The sequence below is a fragment of the Pteropus medius genome, unplaced genomic scaffold, assembly GCF_902729225.1.
Source record: "Pteropus medius unplaced genomic scaffold, Ma_sr-lr_union100, whole genome shotgun sequence".
NCBI classification, from domain to species: domain Eukaryota; kingdom Metazoa; phylum Chordata; class Mammalia; order Chiroptera; family Pteropodidae; genus Pteropus; species Pteropus medius.
The window spans coordinates 10,371,673-10,397,896 of NW_024347790.1; the positions used below are offsets into that span (position 1 = coordinate 10,371,673).

Below are 26,224 nucleotides of genomic sequence, written 5' to 3' on the forward strand. Positions count from 1 at the left end.
AAAACGAATGCCCTGAAATCACATCCAAGATTTGTAAAAGAAATCCTGTTGACTGTCTGTGCAATTATGATGCCATATTAACACAGAGAAACTTCATTTCAGGAACTATTCATATCTACAACAGAACTTAAGGAAATGTCTGAATACTACTTTGATGGAAAAGGGAAAGCCTTTCGACCAATTATCGTGGTGCTAATGGCCCGAGCATGTAATATCCATTATAACAACTCCCGGTGAGTCATTTACTATCACTCCCCTCTAGGTATATATTCAGCAGCTCTTCGTTCCCAAGGTTACCATTTAGTTTTCTGTTTAATGAGTAGCATGTACCTAAGAATTAACTTTATGATGAGTAGAGTCTGACTTTGAGTCTCTGAGATCACTCTGGTCTCTGGTCTGGGCACCTTCCTTTTCCAAAGCCTTTTTTCATGTCCATGGAAGAACAACTCCAGCTGCAAATAAGCATTTTAGAAAGAAGTCTAAAAGCCACGTTCAGTTTTCTCATTCAGAAGTAAAGACTGCCAGGGGGTGTGCTACACGTGATCATTACCCACATGGGCCAGTCGGACCAAAGGTCGATGGTTATGAAGTGGAGAGGCTGTGCCATGGTCGTGGGCACCGCACCCCCTTCAGTGCCCTCATTCCTGTGACTTCCAGAACCGTGCCAAAGGGAAACCTTCAAGGAAGGCATCTCGTGGGTGGGTCCTCAACTTTTGAGTTTTGGATATATGTGCAGTTTTAAAGTATTCAAACTGCAACGTTTACTAGTAAAGGAAATCTTGAAAAGGAACGCAGATGTACCCATGACACCTTCGTCATTCCCTCTTCCCTTCCTCTCTTGTATTCAGTCATACACTATGTAAATAATTTTGTGTTCTGCTTTGTTTCCTTACCATTGTTTTTTAAAGTCTTTACCATGGAGCTGGGGTGTCTTCATAGTTGTTATTTTTACATCATGTAGCCCAGTGCTGGACGGTCCAGTAGACCGTAATGAACTTATCCATTTCCCTGTTGTTGAACATTTGTATTCTACTACCTTTTCCCAGTAGATAATACCTTAAGGAATGCCTAAGGTTTGTCAGCACTAAATTTAAGGATGCTGCAAGAGGGAGCGTCAGACATTGCTCACCTTTGCCCACCGCAGCCTTTGGCACCCTGCTGCCGGGCCCCTCCCTATGGCCCCAGCACGCCACACCGGCCTCAGGGTGCCTCCCACTTATCTGAGACTTGGAAGAGCTCCTAGTATGTAGTTCAAACAAGCAGTGCAGTCTCTGGCAGTGACCTTTTAACCGTCACCAGGCTCACTTTCACTTCACTCAGAAGGCAGAGCAACAGAAATGTGCCCTCCGAACTGAAGTTGAGGTCCGCCTCACGTGGTCTAGAGCAGGTTTCTCGGCATTGGCACTATAGACGTTTGGGGCCACATTCTTTGTGGCGAGTAGTGTTGTCGTGCATCGTAAGATAAAGCGGCGTCCCTGGCCTCTACCCACTAGATGTGGGCAGCGCCCCTAGCCCCCAGTCGATGACAACCCAAAAAGTCTCCAAACATTGCCAAGTGTCCCCAGTAGAGTGAAATGATCCCTGGTTGAGAACCACTAATCTAGGGAGAATGCGTGTTTATATTTTTAATTTCTCAGCTTAAGACATAATACAGTTCGTTATCCTCACAGTTAACATGAAAAGAGTATTCTGTACTGCTCTAACTCAGCTGTTACCGTCATAGGTGAAAGTTATTCTAATTTGCTTTTCTGAAACTGTATAAACTGTTGGTGGCAGAAAGCATGGGAGAGTGTGCCACGGAAAAGGCGTTGCTAGTTCAGATAGTAAGTTCGAGTCTGCTCTCTCAGGGATGTTTCAGCTGCATTGTCATTTTCCCCATCAGTGGAGAGGAGGGCCTACTAAGGGCGCAGAGCAGAGGTGGTGTCTGGTTTTGGGCTGTGAGTCATCATCGTGGCGTGCATTTAGGTGGCCCAGTGTCCCAGCCGTATTACTCGCCAAGCCCCTTCCTAAGAATAAGGATCCTTCCTGAGATCCCTTTAGGATTAGACTTTCCATGGGCTAAATATCATGGCGCTGTTGGTTCCATGCCACTTGAGGCAAGAAGTGGGGCTGCAGGGAGAGCTTCTGGAGAGCTGGGCAACGTGCAGCTTTGCTTGCTGAGAAAGACTGAGAGCGATGTGGAACAAAGGTAGCTCAGGATTCAGGAGCAGGACCACACACAGCCTCTGTTTCTGGCCCGTTCCACCAGAACCCATTCCAGTCCTTCATCTGCTTGCTTGTCAGTGATGGCAGAATTGAGAGAGGTCCGCTTTATCACTTGACGATCAAAGTTTAAGGGCTTCTATTAGACGCCGTCTTCGTGCTTGTGAGATGTGTGTTTAATAGGTGGACAGTAATGCTGAGGGGGTTGCAGAAAACAGTAGATCTGATCCCTGAGGAACTAGAGAGGAGAAACTGCTTTTTTGATTTTTCTTTTTCCTTCGTTAAGCTTTTTTGGTCGTCCATTAAATGTTCCCTGTTAGATCATTTTCCTGGGACTTCTTAACCTAAGGTTCATGAGAGTTATGGGGTCCATGGGCCCATTAGAATTGTGTGCTCTTTGCGTATTTGCATTTTTCTGGAGAAGAGTATACATAGCTTATAATATATTCTTGAAGGGTAATATGGCCCCCAAAAGTTTAAGCCCCCAAAAGTTATGGCCCCCAAAGTTTAAGCCCCCAAAAGTTTAAGCCCCACCTGGGTGAGTGAGGTAGGAACACACACAACATTCAGACTTGATGACTCAGACTTGAAAGGTCCAGAAAACAGAGTTGTGGATTCTGAGACCCATGCTCAGATCCTCCTTCAGTGAAGGACCCTTTGTCCCAGCTGCTGTGCCAGGCATTGTTGGTAGAGAGCCTTTGGTTCTCAGTCCCTCAAAAGATGGCCTCAGTGGCAGAAATTCCTCTCACCTGAGGCCGTGCCCCTCTCAAGTCAGCCTGCGTCGAGGGACTTGAGTGAAGGGCCATTCTCGTTCCACAGCGCACCAGGGGGGGCCTGCAGCTGTGGGTAGACCTCTGTTGTGGATACTTCTCCTGCTGCTCAGGCCTGTTTCCTCCTCTGCCCCCATCAGGCGTTGATCCCAAGGGCACTCCTCATGGGACATCCTATACTTTCAGCCTCAGTCTGCTTCCCAAAAACCCCACCTACAACAGAGTTCAGCAAAACCCAAACTAGCCCACATTGAGTAGGTCAGGGCTGACTTTATCAAAGAATCTGGATCAAAACGAAGCCTTAGAGTCAATAGATGTCTATAAAATTTCTCTACTCATTGAGTACAACACAGAGAGAGTGTCTAATCTTTCTCAAATAATCCAGACTTATCTCGCTCAGCAACCTCATTGAAGGGATTGACTCTTATTGACCTTGGCACCATCTGTCCGTGCATGGCTCTCTTCCAGCACAGATATTGCCACTGGCCAGGTTAACAGGGCTACTCAAGAGATATTGCGTACAGATCCGTTGATCTCGATTATGCAAATAATCAAAGGGTATTGAATCTCACTCATTCAGTTTACAGAGCCAGACATTCAATTAGATGATACAGATTATAAAATGCAGTTTTCACATTAGATAATAGGTCAAGAATCCAAGCGTGATAAAAACCTTATCTTCAGAGGAGTTAACTTTTATGGTTCTCATAAGGACAAAGAGACTTACAAAAGCCTGTAACAAAACAGTCATTGCAGCACCAGCTCACTCGAATGATTCCTAGAACCATCCTGGTTTCCGTGTGTTCCACATCACTGAGCCAGCTACTGCTGCAGCTCTTTACAGGATAGGCAGGAAAGTTGGTGTCAAAAGAAATGTTTTGTCCTTAACCTAGGAGGTGGCACTTTTGACATGTCCATACTTAGTAAAATGGATCTTGAAGGAAAGTCTGTAAGAAGGCACACCTGCTGAGGTGGAGGAGATTTGGATCACCAGATGGTCTTCCATTTCATTGGTGAGGTCAAACCCGAGCATAAGGAGAACCTCAGTGAGAGCAGGAGGGCCGTAGGGCATTTGATATGCCGCGTGCACGCTCTTCCAGCCCCCACATGCCAGGATGAGGCAGATTCCTTCACCGAAGGAATCAGCTTCTACACTCCGTTAGCCATGCCCAGCTGGAACAAAGCGAATGCTGCATTATTCTGCAGTAGCCTGGATCCCGTAAGGAAAGCCCTATACAAAGCCAGCCTGGATATGCTGCAGATCCAAGGTGTCGTCATGGTGGGCTCCTCGCCACGTATCCAAAGGTTCCACACGTCTTCAGGGTAACTTCGGTGGGCAGAAAATAAACAGTAGCGTGAACCATGCATCTCATATGACGCAGCTTTGCAGGCATTGTTTTGTCTGAAGATAAATCTGAAACTATACAGGAACCGCTGCTCTTGGATGTCAGTTCTTTTCTCTCAATGTCAGAACTGCTAATAAATTCACGATTATTGGGGTCAAGTTTGAAAACGCTGTTCTCACCAAAGAGACAGACTTCACCCCGAGCCTGACGTGCTCATTTGGGTTCATCTGGTGACCAAAGGTAATGACCTGCTAAGCTAGTTTGAGCTCACAGACACCCCTCCTACACTCTGCTCTTCCTTAGATGGAAGGCACCTTTGCCGTTCATGTCAGTAGCATCCCCGGCGTGCCAGTAAGGAAAAGGGGAAGAGGGAACAAGATTGCAGTGGCCAGAGACAGGCCGGGAAATGGAAATAGGAGGACAAAGATGAGAGGCAGAGAGTGTGCGATTCTCAAGAACTCCTTCAGTTCCACGCATTCAACCCGAATGCCACTGTGGAAGGTGAGACTCTTTAAAGTAGCATCCATAATGAGGACAAACAAGATTTTAGACAGGTGCGATAAAATCAAGTAATTTCAAAAACCAGATCACTGAGAAGGAAACATTTGAGTACCAACAGAACAGGCTAGTGAAGTAAGAAACGGGGTGAGGCTGAAAAGTTATATCCACATCGTAATCTTTAGAACCTGTCAGTGTTACACTCTACGGCCAAAAGTAAAAATGTGATTAAGCATCTTGAAATGGGGAGATTATCCTGGATTATCTGACGGCCCCGAAATGCAGTCGCACATACTTCAATAAGAGGGAGGCAGAGGGAGGTTGGCTCACACAGAGAAGGCGACGTGAAGATGGAGCAGAGAGCTTGGAAGATGGCGGTCTTAAAGATTGGAGTGATGTGGCCATAAGCCAAAGCCTGCTGACAGCTACCAGAAGCTAGAAGAGGTGAGGAAAGGATTTTCCCCTGGAGCCTCCAGAGCAGGTACAGCCAGCTGACACTTTGATTTCAGCCCAGTAACACTGTTTTTAGACTTCTGGCCTCCAGAACTGTGAGGGAATGTCTGTTGTTTTAAACCACTAAGTTTGTGGTAATTTGTCACAGCAGCCACAGGAAGCCAACGCGAACCCCATCAGCACATCGTATCGCCTCAGTGCAGGGAGTGGGCCTGGGGGGCTTCTCTCTCCCTCTGGATCTGACGGAGCCGACGAAAGGGTAAATCAGAGGACATTCCCCAGTCTCAGTAATTGAAGTACCCAAACTTGTAGCAAGTCAAGTCAGTGGAAGATAAAGATAAAATCTATCTGAGTCTGAATGGCTATTTGTTGAGCATACTGAAAACTCGAATATGTGTACTCCTAGCAGGGAACAACTAGGAAATGTGATTCGCATCCTGAGAATTTTCTATAGCAAGGCAGAGAGAGCGAGAGACTTCATTTGCAATTTCAGTAGAGAGCTTCTTCAGTACCAAACTGATGGAGTTCTATTTACGTCCCTTAAAACTCATGATGATGCAGAGGATAAGAGAAAAGAAGTATCGCCCTCCCATGATTGTGTTGTTCAGAGCAAGTCAGCCTTTCTGTTCTCAGGCTATGAAGAGACTTGGGAGGGTCATTAGCACAAGACCTCTGAACTGATGCCCCAAGTTTCAGGTCACTTTTAGGGTAGGACAGACTCTCCTTCCATTTGCCCACAGCTTACAGACAATGCAGCAGTGGATCAGCAAAGGCTGAGCTTGTACCAAAACCCTTAGGAAAAGCTTCTATTTTGGCTGACAGTAAATCAAAATGAATACCCCCCACTAAACAGTGATATTCCCCAGACTTTGTGCATCAAGAATCACCTGACATGCTATTTAAAAATGCAGGTACCTGAGTCCCGCCATTAGAGATTCGGATTCAGCATATCTGAGGCCTCGGTCTGCATTTTCAAGGGTATTGATTTCAATATGGTGGACCAGGGATAGATATTTAAGAAACGTTAAGCTTCTCAGAGTTCTAACAAGCAAAGTGAAACACTTATTTTTAGAATTGTCAGAAGAGACAAACAGAAGAACATTTCGAAATAGAAGTAGAGTCTTCTGTATACCATTTGAGGACTCTGTTCATTACACAACCTTTAGATTTGGGAATAGAAGTTTCACTGTCTCTATTATTAAAATGAAACCACATGTACTGTTTTGATTTATTATTTTCCTCTGATTTGTTCTGAACCAAGGTAATCCATTGCTAAGATTTGATTTTCTTTTTAGATATAATTTTCCCACACTGCGGTTTACTTGTAATTTGTGTCAGATGTCACATTATGTGTTGGTATGAATAGGGAGGAAAGTTTTGCTTTTTTTTAAAATCGCATGTAAACTGGGTGCTCTAATTTCCCACGCAAGTAAAGTGACACTTGAGGTGATGCAACAGAGGCTTCGACCTTATATAGAGCAGGAAACGCTGGATGTTCAAGCTCCATGCAGAAAGGGAAGAGGCACTCGAGATCAAATTGCGAGCACTCACTGGATACTGGTGCTCCAAAGAATTTCAAATTAGTGTGTTTTATAGACTCTGTTAAGCCTTTGCATGGATCCTGAAAAGCTCTGGGTTGCTCTGAAAGGACCGGACGTGCCTCAGGACTTGATTGTCCTGATGCGTGACCTGTACTGTGGACAGCAAGCCACTGTCAGGACAGAATACGGAGAGACAGAATGGCTTCCTGTAGGCAAAAGTGTCAGACGAGGATGCATTTTATCTCCCTATTTGTTTAATTTGTACACAACATGTATGAAAAACTGGGCTAGACTTAGAGGAAGAAGGAGTGAAAATTGATGGAAGAAATGTCAAGAACTTAATATATGCAGATGACACCCTCTCACTGGTAGAAAATAGCAATATTTTGAAACGACTTCTGATAAAAGGGAAAGAAGAAAGCGGCAAAGCAGGACGGCATTCGAACATCAAGATGACAAAAGTCATGACTACAGAAAAAATACATGACTTTAACACAGACAGTAGAGACACCGAAATTCTTAAAGATTTTGCTTATGTTGGTTCAGTCATCCATTCAAATGGAGACCGAAGCCAAGAAATCAAGAGAAGGCTGAGACTCAGAGGGGCAGCAACAGAAGAATTAGGACAGATCTCTGAGCGCAAAGATGGATCATCAGAGACCAAGGCTAAGGCCATCCACACCCTCATTCCCAATTACTATGCACGGATGTGGGAGCAGTGAAGAAGGCCGATGGGGAAAATATCAATTCATTTGAAATATGGAGTTGGAGGAGAGCTCTATGGATACCTTGGACCTCCAGAAAGATGGACAAGTGGATCCTAGAGCAAACTAAGCCTGAAACGTCACTGGAGGCAAAAATGACAAAACTGAAGCTGTCCTACTTGGGGCACATCATGAGAAGGCAGAGTTCTTTGGAAAAGAACAAATAGAAGGTAGCAGGACAAGAGGAAGACCAAATATGAGATGGACTGACTCCATAAAAGAAGCCACAGGCACGAGTCTACAGGAGCTGAGCAGGGCTGTTGAGACAGGGCACTGTGGGCATCACTTATAGGGTCACTGGGAGTCAGAGCTGACTCAGCAGCATGTCACACACACACAAGCTGGGTGAAAGTATGTGGCAGTGGGAAGGAGAGTGGGGAGTCATGGTCTATGCTTGAAACTATTCATTATAACATTTTTCCTTTAATGAAGGAAAAACAAAGTCCTGAGGGCTCGCTGAGTCATAGCATGCTCTTGCAGGTGTGAAATACAGAGGACATAGCCAACTTTCAAGACGCAGGGCCTCCTTTTCTTGTGCTGTCTGGTTTTTCTTAGCACCTCTCAGAGAAGCTGGGAAAGTGTCGCTGATATTTCACAGCAGGAAGCAGAAATGGTGCCCAACTTTTTGAAGGCATGACTCAGTTTGGCACTTTGGAGAGTTCATCTTAAAGATAGTGTGAGATTTTTTTTTTTTTTTTGTAATCTGCAAATTCTATCTGTCTCACCATTTACTGTGCTACGTATAAGCAATGGCAGTATTTTCCAGATAGAAGCTGACACACATTAAAGCTTAAACTTGTATAGGAAAAAGTACATTAGATAAAATTATAAAGCAAAATTATAAAGCATCTAAAATGTGGTACTTATGCCATGTAGGGGCTGTTTCACAATGCCAAATAACATTCTAAGCAAGAGTTGTGATTTGTATCCATCGAGAATTTAATCATGCAAATGGAATTTTCATGTACAGGTAGTCTATTTTAAGAAATATTTTAAGAAACCTTTGTTGTTCAAATTACAAAAAAAGTCTCATGTCTCAGTGAGCACTGTCATTTTACTTCGAGTTCCCAGCTGGGAACCCTGTCTGCTGACATAGTTTGCGATAATGGAAATGGTGCCCAAGTTAGGAACGCACGAAAAAGGCTAGAGGCCTTACCGGCTGTTTTAAGGTAAATTCTACCACTAACCAGTAGGAAGTATATATTTTATTAGACCAAAATCCATCTGAGAGAATACTCTGAAAATAGCCTTTGTATTAAAAGACAACTTTAAAAAGCCTACATCTTTTTCCTGTGCATTCAACTCAAATAAGATAGGGCCCAGTAAGTTTACCTGAAAAATATTTAAGGTCCAGGCTTCCTAAATATAGCATCTGTGAATGTCTCACTGAGGGACTCAGCACAGGCTCTTAGAAGCCACCGACCCTCCATTTCCTCCTTTACAAAAGTGGTTTTACAGGATGACTTGTCCCTATGCTCCATTGCTTTACTTTTTCCCTTTTGGGAGAATGTTTTGTGATCTGGAAGTATTTAGGACTGTTAGGATTGTGCTATATTAATAAATAATGAGCAAGCAGCACTTTACAATCAATTTCCGGGCTAGAAGCTGTTGGAAGGTTCCGAGGTTTAGTTCTAAAATCTTAGGTAAGAGGGGCCGGCAAGGCATCATGTTATAAAATTATATTTAAAGCAAAATCGGAAAATACTCTCATGCTGATTTAGTGTTTGTAGCTAAATTCCAGCATCTCTAATGTAGCTACACTTCATTTTTCATTGTTTCTGGCAGATCCAAGGAATCAGAATGAGCACTATCTTTTACAGATGTTCAGATTAGGTTTTTCAAGAAAATGTCATATGTTAGTATCCCTCTCACTTTTCTCCCCTTTAAGAGGTAATTTGATGATATTTGAAGAGTAAACTATTGGAATAAGTGAAACATTTGGTTCACATGTGTTTAAGTCAGGCGTATGTCTAAAGTCAAAATATTCACTAAACTATTTCCCCGGTTTGATTTTCTTGAAATTTACTTTCATTCTCATAGATGATGATAGTGATAATAATGATGATTAAAAAGAAACTGAGGGAATTCCTTTTTAACTGTAAAACTCATATTTAGTATCTTCTTTAGAGTATTCGTCCAGTAGTTTGTGTTAAATCTGGGAAATAATACATTTCTAATGTAAAGGTTCAATACTAATCAGAACAAAGTTTTTACAAAAATTCTGTCTCGGTTATTGAGGTCTTCTTACTGAACATTTAAAACAGTATGAAAAGCTTTGAACATAGTGATCACTGGCTCTCTAATAATAGTTTTTTTCAGAATGCTGCTCACCCGTCATTCCCATCCAGCCCTGAAATAATTGTAACCTAATTATAAACTTGATCCTCTAACCAACACCACTATTATAAGACATAAAGATAATTCTTCAGCCTAATGGCCAGATTTCTGCGACGTTTATCTTCTTTTTGTTAATCATATAAATTCTACTTCTTAATGTGGTCTCCGTAGAACATAATCTTGGCATAAAACAATATCTCGTGCATTTTTAAAAATGTTCTCCAAGTGGCTCTGTAGGGAAGCCAGTGTTAATACGGTTTCTCTTAGAGAAATAAAATTCTTTGTCCTAGATCCGATGTCCAGTTTTCACAAGATGATTGCTGAGAAGGTTATAGGCGGCGTCTCTGTTAAAAAGCATTGCTTTCTGTTAACTAGAGATGTACAAGCCAGCCAGCGCTCCATAGCCTTAATTGCAGAAATGATCCACACTGCTAGTCTGGTTCATGACGACGTTATTGATGATGCAAGTTCTCGAAGAGGAAAACGTACAGTTAATAAGATCTGGGGTGAAAAGAAGGTATGTTTTTTTTTTTCTTTTTTTTTATTTTATTTCTCTTATCAAATCACACGCACTTTGGATTGCATTTATTTTTCAGATTTGTCTCATTAAAAAAATTATGCTTCCTCAGATGTGGTCCTCCCACATTCAAAATAGTATTCATGTCTTATCTGTGTACAGATATTTGATGATAGATAATACTGTAGAAAAACTTAGTATTCCTGCTTTTTCACAGTTTTCTATAGAATCGCTTTTGGTTATAAGGGAAGGGATTTCTGTAGTTATCCAAAAAGCACATTTCGTGAAGAATTAGACATTTTACTTTTAGGCTCGGATTTTACTCAGATTCAGTTTAATTCCTTAATCATTTATTGACCACCATGTGTGAGAGTGTCATAAAACTTTTTTAAAAATAACGTAAATAGAACTTTAAAAAAAAAATTTAAAGGGATACTATTTTACAATGAAAATTTTTACCTTTTGAAATAGAGGCACTGTAATTGGGATTGATTTATATATATATCTATTTTACGCTTATTTCCATTATTTTATTGGCGTTTCTTGAAGGAGGTATGTGACATAGGGAATTTGTTTGAGGACTTTTAAGTCATGGGTTGAAGGGAGGAAAGCAGTGGACCAAATAGGAGTGAAGAGGTACAGGTCATTTGAGATCCAGCATCTCCTGCCCCCCCGCACCCTGCACCCTCCCACCTCCCCACTCTCTTCCAGCCCCCCTCACCACCCTCTACCCCCGTGCTGCACCTCATTGGCTGTTCAGCAGCCCCCACCCCTCACTACCGTACTTTGAGCACAAACAAAACACTAATGTGAAAAAGATCTCTCTCCTCCCCTCCTTCCCTTCATATTGACGGTACCTGCTTCTCGCTGTTTTCTAATTGCCTTTATTAAAAGAAGAAATGTACGTTCATTGTTACCTTTATGTGCTGGTTTTGCTTTAATGTCCTTGACTTTGTTGTGCACTCGAGTCCTGCAATTTCATTAGCAAGGTTTTTATTTCAAGTTTTAGATGAAAAGATTTTGTGTCCTATTGACAGAATTCCATACATCAGAATTGGTGAAGAGAGGGTGCAGTTTCGTTGTGGAGAGGTCGTGGCTACTTTGATGACGTGTCCTGGCAGTCAGCTGTTCGTGTTTAGGGCCTGTCCCAAAGCCTTACTCGAGCATTTGTCGGGAAAGAGGATTAAGAGAACAAATTAAGGTCTCTCCTCCTTGCCCAGCCCCCTCCATGACTGCCGCATGGTGGGGCCCCTTTCTGCGTGCCGGTGAAAGAACCGGTGTACATTGCCTGCCTCTGAACTGTGAGACAGTCTTCCTTGCACAAGGCCACCTAATAGTCTGCTCCCCTTTCTACCTCTCAACCACAAAGACTGGGCGATGATAAAAAATTCACACAGCAGCTCATCTACGAGCCCCCGTCACCCTGCCTGCGTTGCCAGTGCTGCCTTCCTTTGACCCCTCACCCCAGCCAGCCCTAGTCTGCCGGCTTTGGTCCCATACGCTGGAAGCCTCTGGCCTCCAGGATTCCCAGGGCCAGTAAAAGAAGGTGGTAAAAGCCTAGAGACCCAAGCCCTCAGCTGCATTGTAATGATGTAGCGTAGATGGACAGATACACGTGTGCACATATATATCGTAATTGCAAAATGGCTTTATAAATATATGTGTATATTGAGATATCATATATGTTAAATAAAATGGTGATTAACTGGGAAACATAGTGAACACCACTCATTTTAGATGCTAGAGAACCAACAGACATAATAGAAACAAAATGCGGTTATGTTGAAATTTCTGTGAATTAAAATTTTTATGAACTCTAGGATTCATAACTAATTACTCTACAACATGACACTTAGGCATACCTTTCTATATGCCAATTAGTGTGTTTGATCACAGCATATAATTCAGTTCCGTATAATTTATAATTAGTTGCAAATACGATACGGACATCTATTCACAATCTCAAGAATATCGGGAAAATATTGATTATCTAGTATTCAATGAAAAAGATATATTGTCCAGGAATGAGGGGCAGTGTGATATCATGCAAAGAGCTTGAACTTGGACCCCGGATTCCTTGGTTGAGTTTTTAATCAAGAAAAGCATGTGTTGTGCGCTGTGCTGGGGTAGGGATGCGGGCTATGTACTAGCTGAGGTAATACCCAGACCGAGCGCTCAAGGAGTTCAGGAAATAGGAAATCCTGATTGAGGAAGAGTTCAGACAGCAGTGTGTGAGGGGTGCTGCACTCCCACAGGACTGAGGCTGGTGGACCTCAGGGAGATGCCAACTGAGCTAATTATGCAAATGAATGCTCCACAAAGGAGAAGGGGAAGGACATTGGGGCAGACGAAGCGGTGGTGTAAAGGCAGTAGTGAGAAGATGGTTCGAGGGAAAAACAAATGGTCCTAGTCTGAAGGCAGCTGCTTCTTGATGGGGCCAGGGGACGAAGATGCAAGGTAAGGTCATTTCCATCCCCAGGAGTCATGTCTTCAGCTCTGAAGTGGGCAGATAGACTGGGTAACCTCCCAGAACCAAGCCAGCCCAAATGGTGTTCCAAATCCGTGACTGATGATTACATAATCCTACTGAGGAAGAAAAAGGGAAAAAACTTAACATGCCAGAAGACCCCTCCCTCCTATTCTGTTTGTGTCGTCTGAGAAGTAACTTTATTCTTGCACCATTGCTCTGATACGTTTCTCTACAAGATTGTTGGGGTTTTTTTTTTTATCCCTTTTTTCTAGGCTGTTCTTGCTGGAGATTTAATTCTTTCTGCAGCATCTATAGCTCTGGCACGAATTGGAAATACAACTGTTATATCTATTTTAACCCAAGTTATTGAAGATCTGGTGCGTGGTAGGTTAATTCTGACTTTTCTTTTTTATTCCATTTTAGTATTTAGCCAGGCCATAAAACCATGTCTCAAATGACCCCTTTCCTTCTTTATAGGTGAATTTCTTCAGCTAGGATCAAAAGAAAATGAGAATGAAAGATTTGCACACTACCTTGAAAAGACTTTCAAGAAGACTGCAAGTCTGATAGCCAACAGTTGTAAAGCAGTATGTACGTTCTGTCTTTTTTCAAGTTAAAAAAAAAAAAAAAGCCTCATAGCTCTTTCTAGGGAGGTAATCCTAGAAAAAATTTCACTGGAGAACCTTAAAATAGTAACCCAAATCCCAAGAGGTCATTGAGAAAGGAATTAATCCCAAACAGTGGAGAATTTCTGCTGTGGTTTTCATTTTTGCTATCTTCTTTTGCTATGCAATCATTCACTTTTCATCTTTCCTCCCGAGTTGAATCAAGATAAGCTTTAGTCCCCCAACCTAATATTTAAACTCTGTAACCTACGAAACAATTTATCGTAATTTCTCTCACGATTGTCTCACACATCCTTTCTGACATTTTACCTTTAAAAGGTTATGAAGTGCTGTGTCCTTAAATATAACATTTACTCAGGAGAAACTATCTGACTACAGTATTCGATTATACTAGTGTTCTTTGTCTTTTTTTATTAGTAGATCCTCCCAGTATATTTACATGAACTATAAATAGGCCATATTTGTTTGGGCTGTACATACCTTATTTCTTTGGGAGTACGAACCTTAACTTTTTCTTTCTCTTGTTTTCTCCCTGACCTTCCCTCCACTCTCCACATACGTTTCTTTTTTAGAAAATCGGCATTATTCATAACCTATAGACTAAAATGTGTGATATTCAGAGCCACCTGTAAATAAGAGACAGTTTTCTCCATAGGATTGTTCATCTGACTGCGTTTCAGCCTAACAGATGTAACCGAGATGAAACCTGGGCAAGTAATAGTCCTTTGTAATTAAAGCAAAAGGGAGGAAGACCCATGAGAGGCAAATGCCAATTGCTGTCATGATACACTCTTAACATAATTACAGTTAAGGAGAGCTTTTTCTCAAGGCCTCTCAGGTGAAAAAGTCCCTTGCCAACAGTGTCTATTTTTAAAAGTGTCAAGAAATGTATAATTGTGAGCCAGAAAAGAACGAGGACAACATATTCTTCCTAAAAAAGACTTAATTGAAACCCTAAGGAATGTGAATTATGTAGAACGTGCTGGCCACGATTTCGGCTACTTTTGTCTTTATTGAAAGGGCTATAATTTTTTATTTCCAAGAAATTACAAGTTTTTAAGAAAAAGAAGCGGGTGAAAATATGATAGACACTGGAGTGCCGACTAAAAGAATGACCTGTTTAAAATGGGTGCCATAAAGCTGTTTCAGTAAATTTCCATGAAGATCCAGATCCAGCTTCATAAGTAAGACGCCCTAGTGTGTTTGGCGAAACTCATTGATGATTTCAGCCCCTTGAGACTACAGTTAGAAGCACTGGCAGGTAGAAGGGCCATTGGAACTAGAGACTCTGTGAGTCTTTGTCCACATAAAGCAGACACCCCACAGGCACAGGGCAGCAACACAGCTGCTAGGGCCTGAACACTCAGTGACAGAACTCTTTGAAAGGGCCAAGGAAATGGACTTGAGCCATCAAGGAAAGGCTTCATTGCAGTCATTGTCCTCTGCTTAGGAAGCCAAAGACATTATAGCACGCGTATTTATTTCTAAGGAATACCTTTATTCTTCACAGATTAGCAAATTAAGAGAGGATGTGAATATTAACAGGGCTGGACCCCTATGAAAAAGGAAAGGTGTTATGCTGTCCACTAGGAGGCATGCTGGCATCATCCCAGAGCTACCACCTCCACGGGATTTATTCCTAAACTCCACCGCTGTTAGAATAATAAAGCAAAATCCTAGTGTGAGCTCTCTGAATAAAAGTTTCTATTTTTAAGTGCCTATGGGTAGAACTATTCCAGAGGTGTTATTTATTCAAAATGGCTATTTTTATGTAGTTCTGGTATTTAAGATGCAAAGATATGTAGGCTCCAAAAGAATGCATTAAAGGCAAATTACAGATGCCAAACAGAGGGATTAAGGAGAATTTAAACATGAGAATTATTACAGAAGAACTAATGGAATTCCATGATGTTAGAGAATTTGAAGGAAATTTAGCAGCTTATAAATTCATTCTGCTAAGGACACCATTTCTACCCCTCGTTCCTGTGCCTTTTTAACACCTCATTGTATTTTGGTGGAAATAGTATTAAAATCTAAGAGAGGGCTGTCTAGGATTGTTTTGTGACACTGATTGATATTAAAATAGAAGTAATCTTATAAGATGATTGACTATATACATAGTCATGCAGAATAAATTCTGTAGCTTACCAGTGAAGGCCACAGCTTATTCCCCCAGAAAATCTAATGGGAATGAGACTTAAGAGGTCTGGTGGCCCATCCAATGTTTTCAGTCTGACAGTGGCTGAGCTGGGATTTGAACCCATAGCTGGGTATGGTAATGCTGCATTCATTTTTTTTTTTCTGAATTTATATTCTCTCCAGTGCTGTCTGTGACCTATCTTCCTATTACTTTGTTTTTCAAAGATACAGAGTGCCACCGCAGAATTTTGTTTTGTGGGTCATATTTGCAGAACACTCTATTTTTCGGTTATGATAATCTACAGATGGAGCTCATTCATATTTTGCTTAGTTGTCCTAATACTGTTATAACAAAGGGAGACGATTTTTTTCAGGCCCAAGAGCCAAGCCATGACCTCATGTTACATTTACTTGTCATGACTCTTTAGTCTCTTTCATTCTGGAACAGTTCCTGTATCCTCTTACTGGTGGTGGTCACTGGTCACCTGATTAGGGTGGTGTCCGCCAGCTTTCTGCACTTTCAAGTTACTATTTTTCTCTGTTTGGGGGAGGCATTTTGAGAGAATGTAAATATTCTGTTTCTCATCGAACCTTCACTCTCTGGTTTTAGCATTGATTTATGATTCTCTCCTGAGGCAGTTATTACTATGCCAGCTGCCAATCAACAGGTTTTTAAATTCCGTCATTCCTTCTACATCACACTTCTACAGTAGAGTTAGTATCCCGTTTTCAGGAAGATGTCGTCTCTACGGACTCCTGGATTCTTATTTTAGTCTGTGGATTATAGCCCTTTGTTACTTATTTTAATGCTCACTTGTTCTGTATCTGACCAATGGGGAAGGCCCTTTAGCCTGGCTCCTGTGTCCTCCCTGGTAAGGTACCCCTACCGTTTTCCTGCACTTCTTTCTCCCAGGCAGGCTCTTCCGGTCTGTCCCAGCACTGGGACCCACCATTTCTCCAAGGAGCTCTGGTTCCTTTGGGTGGAAAATAGTATTTAGAAACCAAAATCCAGGCGCTTCTGTCACTGTTTCTAGGCCCTCTCAATGGCCAGAGCTAGGAACTGTATGTCTGTGTAATACACATATGTGGATATGTGGATATCTGTCTTTGTATAGCCATCCATATTTATTCAAAACCATACTGATTGCTCCAAATCCATCAGACACCACAGGATTCATGATTTATTCCAGCATTCTGCGGTTCCCTATTTGTAACTCCCGTCCCCTACAGTGCGAAACCTGGCCCCCATTTCCCACAACAACATATTTGCTTAATCCTAGAATATACCACAGGAACTTAAAACTTGATAACTCACATCTCTCAAAAAACAAACCTTGTAGCTAGAGTTCAGTATTTGTTTGCAGTTCCTTTTGTCTAAAGTCTGGGGATAATACAGTCAAATTTCTGTGTTCGGATGTTACCTTTCTCCCTCATTTCAGTGTGGTTGCTATTTGAAATATAGTAAGGTGCTTTTTCATTCCATTTTAGGGGTTCCCTCTCATTCTCGTTGACCTCGTTTTATTTTGGTTTTGAGGTTACTGTTGTTTTGAGTAAAACATTAACATAGCTCCCAAGGTCAGACCTGCACAGAATGGTGAACCGCCCCTCATGCCCTTTACCCTGAAAGTAGCCGCTCTCATTAGCTTATGGTTCCTTCTTCCCTTTTCTTTTGACACAAACTAGTAAGACACACGCATGTTACTTCCCCTTCTTTCTTACAACCAAAAGTAGTGTGCTGTGATACGTCTTGCTCGTCCTGCTTTTGTACCTCGCTTTTAATATAATAGTATGCTATGGACATCATTCCATGTCGGTCTGTAGAATCTCCCTCATTTTTCAAGCAGCGCCGCCGCCTGCCATGGTTTACTCCCCACTCCCATACGTGGCGTTTAAGGTTTCCGGTCGTTCGCAGTGACAAGTCCCGCCACGGCAGCTAACCATATGTACACGTATGTTTGCGGTGTTAGAGTATAGTTCAAGGTAACTGTAGATGTGGTTGTGTTAGATACGACCGAAGTTCTCCCCTCAGGGTCTGCACCGTTCAGCGTTTCCACCACTCCCATCAGCAGTTCGTGAGCGTGTCTTGCCTCCTTCCCCACAGCCTCACTAGCTGTGTCATAAGACTTAAATTTTTGCCGATCTGATAGATGAGAAATGGTGTTGGCAAAAAGTGAGGTGGAGATTGGACAACAGAAGGAGTAAAGATTCATCAGTGACTCTGGTGATCAGATTTTTCATGAGAGGATTAATAAACTAATAACTTTAAAAAAAGGGGGGGCTATGCTAAAAATAATGGAACGCTTCACGAATTTGCGTGTCATGCTTGTGCAGGGGCCATGCTAATCTCTGTATCGTTCCAGTTTTTAATTTGTATCTCTCGTTTCTGGGTGAAGTTGACCATCTTTTCAGTTGTTTAAGGGCCATTTTTGTATCTTTTTGTGAATTGTCTGTTAGTGTCTTTTGCCCATTTTCTAGTGAGTGTCTGGTCCTTTTTCCCCCACTCAGTTTTAAAGAGCTCTTTATATATGAAGAATATTAGCTCTTTATCTGCGATGTTATGTTGCATGTATTTTCTCCCAACATTTTCCATTGGTTTTTGACAATAACCTGTTTTGATATTTTTTATGTATTGGAGCTCCAGGAATCTCCACTATTTTTAATGAGACAAATGTACATATATGTATGTATCAGAATATATCTCTTAAAGTGATGGAGACACATACTTGAAAGATAGAGATGCTGGATAAACATCAGCATCCCCTGCCAGTGCAAACAGCACTTCCTAATCCTTTCAGACAAGGCTTGTGAAAATCTTATGAGAGAGGGGTGGGCCTGCTCCCCAAAGATGCCATGTGCACACCATGGCCTGGCTGTGGACCTGCTTCAAACAGAAGTTAGCTGAGCTCCACTTTCTTTCATTTAGTCATTCTTCGTACTCCACCCACTTCCAGAAAGACATGCGGCATCTTTCCTCTGATGCCAGGAACAAGCAGCGTTCATTTCACGTCGGCACACTTCCTGCCTGGCTTTTGTGTTACATTGCGTCTGATTTTCTTAGTTGCGATAGGACAGATCCAGACAGTCCTCACTTGGGTTGGGGAGTGGGGATCAGGAGTGGTCTTTGCCCTGCAGTGGGTGAAATCGGAGCAGAAATGACCCTTCAAAGCCTGTGAGGCAGAAGCTGCCAGCTAAGTAGCTTGTTCCTGTGTCAGCCTCTGTGAGCTGGAAGTGGGCCATGTGGACCTCACCGCCTTATGCTTACTTGGGCACATTACTTGACCTCTCTGAGCGTCCATTTTGTTGCCTATTAGCATCACAAAGTGAGTAAGAGTCGAGTCTCTGGAGCCAGACCGTTCGGGTTCAAATTCTGATTCCCACATTTCCTAGCCCCTTCAAACCTGGTACTCTCCGTGCCTCAGATCCAACCTCCTGTGTGAGTTAGGACCTGACACACAGCGCTCAGTCATTGTTAGCTCTTCTCATCACCAACTACCAAGGAAGTATTTATGGAATGTTATGAAGTTTAACCAAAATAATGCAGAGTGCTCATATGTACTCCACACATTTTAATTCATTGAGTTTAGAAACAGAAAGGATTTTTTAAAAATATTTTACTTTTCAGGAAGGTATGCTTTTCTGTGCTACTGTGTGTTGAGGAAACAGCATTAACTCACTATAGGATTGCTTCGTGGGTTCTTCTGCCTAGAAAAGGAGAACCATCGTGTTATGAGCTCAGCATACCCCAGGCTGCCCCAATTTTGCCACATTCTCATTCTTAGCCACATTGATGGATGGATACCTTGACTTTCAAAGTTTCTAAACTGTCTCCCATGTGGTCTCATAGAATCTTTAGTTGAAAAGAGGAACCCCTCTCTAAACCCACGGACCAGTGCCCGCTAGTGGTAAGGTCTTTGCTGTTAAAAGCAGTTACAAGTTTATGATTCACGCAAGTGAGTGGCCACCTACCCTTTCAGGATGTGTGCATCTTTATCGAGGATGTGTGGCCAAACACCTCTCAGTCACAGATTTCATTAGTCGTCAAAAACATTCTCAGGGCTGAGCAAGTTCTGTGACCTGGTGTTAATTAGCAGAGGTGCGTGGACACACCCCAGGCTCCTGCTTCTGCAGCCAGTGGAGGAGGCGGGGAGGATTATTAACAATGATAGCAAACACAGTGAGTCATAACCAGACGCCAGGCACTGTCCTGAGGGTTTAAAAGTAGCATCACTTGTATTTCTCACAGCGATCCTATGGTTTAGAGGAGGAAACTGAAGCACAGAAAGACGAAGCGACATGCCGAGGGCACGTGGAAATTGTAAGGGCTGTAAACGCACCACAGGCTGACCACCGGGCCCCACCTGAACCATAACTGAGGCCTGAGCAAAGTGGGGGTCCCAACCAGCAGACCACAGAGGGACTAAAGTCAGGGGACTTCAGTGACCCACTGCAGAAAGGAGACTGAAGAGTTCCATCTGGCTTTCTCACGGAGGGTCAGTACAGACGGTCCCTCTCCAGTGGCGATGTCGCTCCCTTCCCCCATTTTGGTTTTTACCATCTTTGTTTCCTGAAAATGTGGCCGGGCTGCTTAGCATGCTTAGCAGAGCAGCAGGAAACACACTTAAGCGGCCGGTGCCAGCTAGTTTTTTGGAGTTTTAAAAAAAGACTTAGCTAAAGTCCTATTTTCTCCCCCACTGAAAAGGAAAAAAAGTTTTATGCAGTTACATTTCTTCTTGTGAGAGAAATACGGAAATGGTACGACCAGTGAAAATCCGTCGATAATGAAAGAACAATATCTACGTCTGAAGCCTGAGGCTTGAGGCTATTTCAGACATCAAGAAACAACTGCATTTCTGAAATAAGTGAAATCAGTAAAACTTATTAAAAGACTACAAATGGAGAAATACATATGGCAACATTGTGTGTATGATTAAATTAGGTCTCTATCCCCAAAATAAGGACTAACTCAATAGAAAACTAACAAACAAAGCCAACAATTGGGATAGTTGCTGAGTGCTGGAAGTCAGCATCGCACAAATTAGAGTGTTTCTTTTGCATGTCAAAAAGGTTACCCAGCATAACTGGCCTAGTGTAACTCCATTTTTCCTAAGCAGTGGGAAAGACGGCTTATCCTGTGAAAGAAGAGAGAAAAGTAATAGTTTTCTTAGATTTTAAGACAACAATCTGAAACCGAAATCCTTCCATTAAAAACGTAAAAATGCAAGTACAGTTGAGCCTTGAAACAAAACAAGTTAGAACTCCGTGGGTCCACTTATACGTGGATTTTTTTTTCAATAAATACTGTATTTTATTAACATTTTTCTCTCTAGCTTACTTGTACAAATACAGCATATAATACATATAACAGACAAAATATGTGCCGACTGTTAATGGTAAGGCTTCTGGTCAATAGTCGGCTATAAGTAGTTAAGTTTTGGGGGAGTCAAAAGTTATATTGCATATTTTCGACTGTGCGGGGGACCAGCGCCCCAACCCCCCGTGTTATTCAAGAGTCTGCGATAGTTGTACATGTTGGTCCCCCTACAGCTGTGTCTCCTAATTGTACATCATCTAGCATCACTGCCTATTAAGGGAACAGACGTCTGCCTCCTTCACGCAGGCAGGGGTGGGCTGCCTTGCCGCTTCTGCCTGCCAGCTGCTTATCTCAGAATTCTCTGTTTCAGGTCTCTGTCCTAGGGTGCCCTGACCCGGTAGTGCATGAGATTGCCTATCAATACGGAAAAAATGTGGGAATAGCTTTTCAGGTTGGTCCGCTTCTTTGTAAGGCCGTGGCCTATTAGGACAGTGGGAAGGGTGGCTGTGATGTTGGGATGGTGGTGCTCATGACATTCCTTTTTCTCTTTCACTAGCTAATAGATGATGTGTTGGATTTCACCTCATGTTCTGACCAGATGGGCAAACCAACATCTGCCGATCTGAAGCTCGGTTTAGCCACTGGCCCTGTGTTATTTGCTTGTCGACAGGTAGGTTTTTACGAATTCCCTTTGACACGCTGCTGTGTAGCCCTACAGAACCAGTAATGTCCAGGCACAGCTAATGGGAAGGTTTAGATAAGAAGTATTTGGGAAAGCATTTCAGTAAGAAACCTCAGGTCTAGATCTGTGGCTGAAATGTTGGGGCCAGTCATTTCACCCAAGCTTTATGTTTCCTTATCTGTAAAACTGAGATTACAACCTTCCTGCCAGGGTTGTTGTGAGGATTAACTGAGGTAATACTCATGGAGATACTCTGTAAATTAAGTGCTGTGTAATTTAAGGTAGCATCACAATTATTTCCATGTATTTGGAGCACTGACAAGGTAAATGGTTTCCACATCTTGATTATAGGACTGGACTTTGGGTGTGCCTCAGAACCCCTTACAAAGGCACAGGAAGGGCTTCCAAGCGTAAGAAATTCTGAGAAATTCTCCAGTTCTAGAAGTTTAATGGGACTGTTTGCTGCTCTCAGAGAGCCTCGGCCACTGCCTCAAAATGTCAAGAAGTCAGTGGAATGCACTACTAGAACCACATAGTTCCTTCTTTCTCCAGATTGAGGGGCTGTCAATTAAGGAAGTAAGTAAAGCTGCCTTCATATTCTCCTTTACATGGATGAAAAGCTTAGGAAGCTTCAAAGATGTTGCAGTGACATGCAGGGTGTACATTCTGAGAGCCTACTCTGGACCCTGGCCACGTTGCTTTTGGCTCTGGGGCCGAATGCTATTGGTAATAAGTGGGACATTGGCTGGTATTTCGACATCTCTTTAATAGATTTCATCTTAGTAGTATTTAATTCATTATTTAGCTAAGCAATAAGATGTTCATCACCATGCCATAAAATTAAAAATTAGCTCTTTGGTCTGAAGTTTTAGTAACTTGTAGTCTTTCAGATTTTTGCCTCTATTTGTTCTCAGAAATTACAAAGATAAATCATGTCTTCCATAGAACTCAGTAATTCCATTCTGATATTATACAAACCAGTGACTTCACTTTGAATCAGTTTCTTATCCAAGAAAAAGAGCTCATCTTTTCCCCACTGTGTAGCAGAGCCATGCCCAGGGCAGTCCTTTTCAGAGGCTCACGGCTTGGGCGCTAAGCCAGGTTACTTTGGACAGCAGTCAAGTGAGGAATGAGGGGTGCAAATAGAGATGTGGGAGCACTTTGTGGAAACATCTGTCCTCATTACCAGGCTCTGTCCTCTCAGAATTTTGAGGCAGAGGTGAGAAGTGAAAGGTATGCTCTACTGAGACTAACTCACCAACCCAAAACGCCAGAATATTAATATACGTGCCAACTTCTGACAAAAATTTGTAAGGTCTCCTTCCTTGTACACATTAAAGCATGAGTGAGGAACATTTTCTTTTTTACCATTAACCTACTAAAAAAAGCAGAGGATTCATGAGCCATGTAAAAGGCACGCCTGAGAACAGAGAGGTAAGTCACTGGTTACCATCTATACAACTAAAAAATTAATCAGCTCTTCAGACCTTGGTTGGAAACGTGAACAGAAAACAAGATGGACTGAGTACACTGAGATTCTGCCAGCTCAGGAACGCTTCCTTTAGCTGGGCCCTGAGGTTATCAAGATGACTTAGACGAGGACTTTCCCTAAAGCAGCTTAGTTTACTAAAAGCTTTAGAAAACTTAACAGTTAATTGTTATGAGTCCCACGGTACTAAGTTAACAGCCAGGTCCCACTTAAACCTTAAGGTGATTGAAGATGGATGCCTCTTCGATTGTTTCACTATGAACATATTTCAAAAGAAATTAATTTGCTTTCCTCTACAAGAACAATAATGAATAATTCTACCTTCAGATATAGTGGGGCAAAGTCAGGGGAGAAATGGACCACTGCTCTATATTGATTTGTCAGTAACATATAAGAGATTGAAAAATGTTGGTTTAGGAAGAAAAAAAAAAAAAAAAAGGCAAGGAAAAGGAACAAAGTTTATAGTGCCCCAAACCAGTTTTCTGTGTTTCACTGGAAAATCCCAGTATCACGAGGCACACAGTCACCCTCACCAGACAGCACTTTTCCCATCTGCCCAGAAGGCATTGGGAGTTGTTAAAAGGCACACTGCAGCCTTAGAAAAGGGAACATAGAATGAGATCAAGCAGGAAGTGATTCTGGACAAGACCTGCTTCCTAAAGAGACTGATCTTTCTGTCTTGTATTGGCAAATATGTATTTATAAGTTGTTTTGTAATAAAACATTTTTAGACTCCACTAAGGATTATACTGTCAATAAAAAAAAAGTGGGGGGGGCGGGGGCGGGGAGGGATTCTTGGCCAGAAATTTGTCAAAATTTATGGGGCTAAAATTGTTTTGGGGTAAACCAAGTTCAAAAATAACATGAGAATATACAGTATCTCCATTAAATGAAAATGCACTGTTTTCATAATTTGCAAAGGATTCTTTTATACATTATCTCTAATCTCACAACTCCTCTTTGTGGTAGGTGTTATGTCCATTCTACAAATGAGAAAGTGATGTTCAAACTTGATCGAAATTAGACACTTGGTAAATGGCACATTAGGAAATTAAACACTCCAAGTCTTCTAAGACTAGGATCCGTTTTACTCCACAATGTATTATCGCCACTGCAAAAGCGAGTACCTTATGAGCGTGTCTGATCCCCAGAAGGTCTTCCCACAAAGTTGATAACAGGTGTGCTCTGGCACTGAAAATGTACTGACAACACTCAAAGAAGAGGCAGTGTCAGCTCTCATTTAGTGGAGTAGGTTTAAGATGTTTGCCATCTTTTTCCAGAGGTCAGTGAGTTTCATTTGCAGATAAACCTTTGAACTTTTCCATTTGTGAACACTGAGTCTCACTGGACCAAGACAAGACAATCAACTCTGGAAAATGGCTTTTCCTTTTTAACTGAGCATGGAGAATTCGGCATTTGTTGGTCCCAGAAGCTTGACAGAAATTCCCTCTCTGGAATTCACCATTTTTCAAATCTCTCTGTAGAGGTTTCTTGATAACATTTGCTATAGGGGATTTAAGAAGAGTTTCAAAATTTCTGGAGAGGTCCCAATGATGACAGTGCCCTTCCTTGTATAATGTGTGTACATATTTTAAGAACAAAAACCTCGTTAAATCCTCAAAGAGGATATAAGTCGGATTTTGAAATCTTTAGAATCAAAAGGAATTTTTTTTTTTTTTGGTGAGACTGTGTTAGTTCTCGAATATCCTTTAAGAGATCTTTTCCTTTCTTCTGCTTCTCTTCTGTATTTGATAAGTCACCTGTAGCTGTACTTGCAACTGCCATCACCATTTCCCAGCCCCTGCACCAGCTGCCCAGGCTTTTTGCTCTTGTGACTAGCTGGTGCCTTAGTTACCCAAGTTTTGTTCAAGCTCACTCTAATTTATCGATCACCTTTGTAGTTTAGTTTATGGTATAGTTTAGATTTCAGAGTTAGAATTTCATTCATCCACAGCTGGTTTTCCTACTCTTGAAAAGAGAGCCTGAACAAACAAAAATTTTCTTATTTCTCAGGCGGACAACTGTTCTTCCTGGTGTGTTTCTCATTATTTCTCCATATACACACACATTAAGGAGAATGAAGAGTGCCTGGGGGAAAAGTTTGTTATTTGCATAGTAAAACTGCCCACAGTACATGTTTCAAAGGAAGGATGTAGTCACACTCAATGCAAATATTTCTTTCAAACTCTGCTTTCTGAATGCTTTTTACAGTAAAAGGAATCAGAAAAAATATCCAATCAGCTCATTTTACACTTGTTGGTATTGCAAAAAAACCCTCCTAGACCATCAATAAGGTAATTTTATCAGATGCCCAGGACAGTATCACATCAGCTTTGAGAAATACAATTTTGGAATGTGGTAGTAATCAACTAAGACGAATGCCAATTTGATTTGCATTTTTTACCGCTAAAGTTGATTGCGCTTTCCTGATTTGTTTCCTATAAAATTTAAATTATTTTATTCTTAACAGACCAGTTACTAAAGCAAATTATGGGTTTTTAGAACTAACTGATTGCTGGTTCTTTAAATGTTGCGCATGTTAGCAGCCTCTACGTGTTCAGAACTGTTCTGATACATACTCTGCCCTGAAAGGAACATTCTTAATTCTTAATCTGCCACCATCTGGCTGAGGTTTTTCTATGTGTGCCCTATTTTTCCTTCTAGGATTTCTAATACCGTGGTGGTGGTTACAGGACAACAGCTTATTTCATCCTTCGGGCTCACTGCCAGGGAAAAACTGGCAACTGCTATAAGCACTGACGTGTCCAAAACCAAACATGTCATCTTACCCCTTATTTCACAGGACCATAAGTTAGAGCTAATGGACCTCAGGTCATGTAGTTCGGCTCCTCCATGACACAGCTGGGGAGGCTAGGACCCAAGAGGTTCAGGAACTCACTCAGCTGTGGCAGCACCAGCACTAGAGCTCGGATCTAGAAGATGGAAGTGATTTGGTGTTCTGGCTTCATGATTCTGTTAATAATGACAATTCCCCTAAATTGTTGCTAAGTATCATGGAATATAGGTTTTCTCTTCATTGCCTTTTGTACCTGTTTTCTTTTTTCCTCTTATTACCATC

At 41.9% G+C, this 26,224-nt stretch overlaps 1 protein-coding gene and 1 non-coding gene across 6 annotated transcripts in view; one reads left to right on the top strand and one right to left on the bottom strand.

Annotated features, from left to right (window-relative positions):
- PDSS1 (decaprenyl diphosphate synthase subunit 1) overlaps nucleotides 1-26,224 on the top strand; it is a 38,931-nt gene that overhangs the window by 8,537 nt on the left and 4,170 nt on the right. For 2 of the 5 annotated variants that reach the window (XM_039877610.1, XM_039877613.1), the window contains exons 4-9: nucleotides 103-233; nucleotides 10,287-10,428; nucleotides 13,171-13,282; nucleotides 13,376-13,485; nucleotides 21,345-21,425; nucleotides 21,531-21,644. In XM_039877610.1, coding sequence (XP_039733544.1) covers nucleotides 103-233; nucleotides 10,287-10,428; nucleotides 13,171-13,282; nucleotides 13,376-13,485; nucleotides 21,345-21,425; nucleotides 21,531-21,644 — 690 coding nt within the window. Of the gene's footprint in view, nucleotides 1-102; nucleotides 234-10,201; nucleotides 10,429-13,170; nucleotides 13,283-13,375; nucleotides 13,486-21,344; nucleotides 21,426-21,530; nucleotides 21,645-22,007; nucleotides 22,233-26,224 lie in introns of those variants that run through there. The other 3 variants (XR_005656048.1, XM_039877612.1, XM_039877611.1) reach the window with 3 other exon arrangements.
- On the bottom strand, nucleotides 17,950-18,055 carry LOC120614751 (U6 spliceosomal RNA). Its single transcript, XR_005656066.1, has one exon. It is a non-coding gene; the product is annotated as a U6 spliceosomal RNA (small nuclear RNA).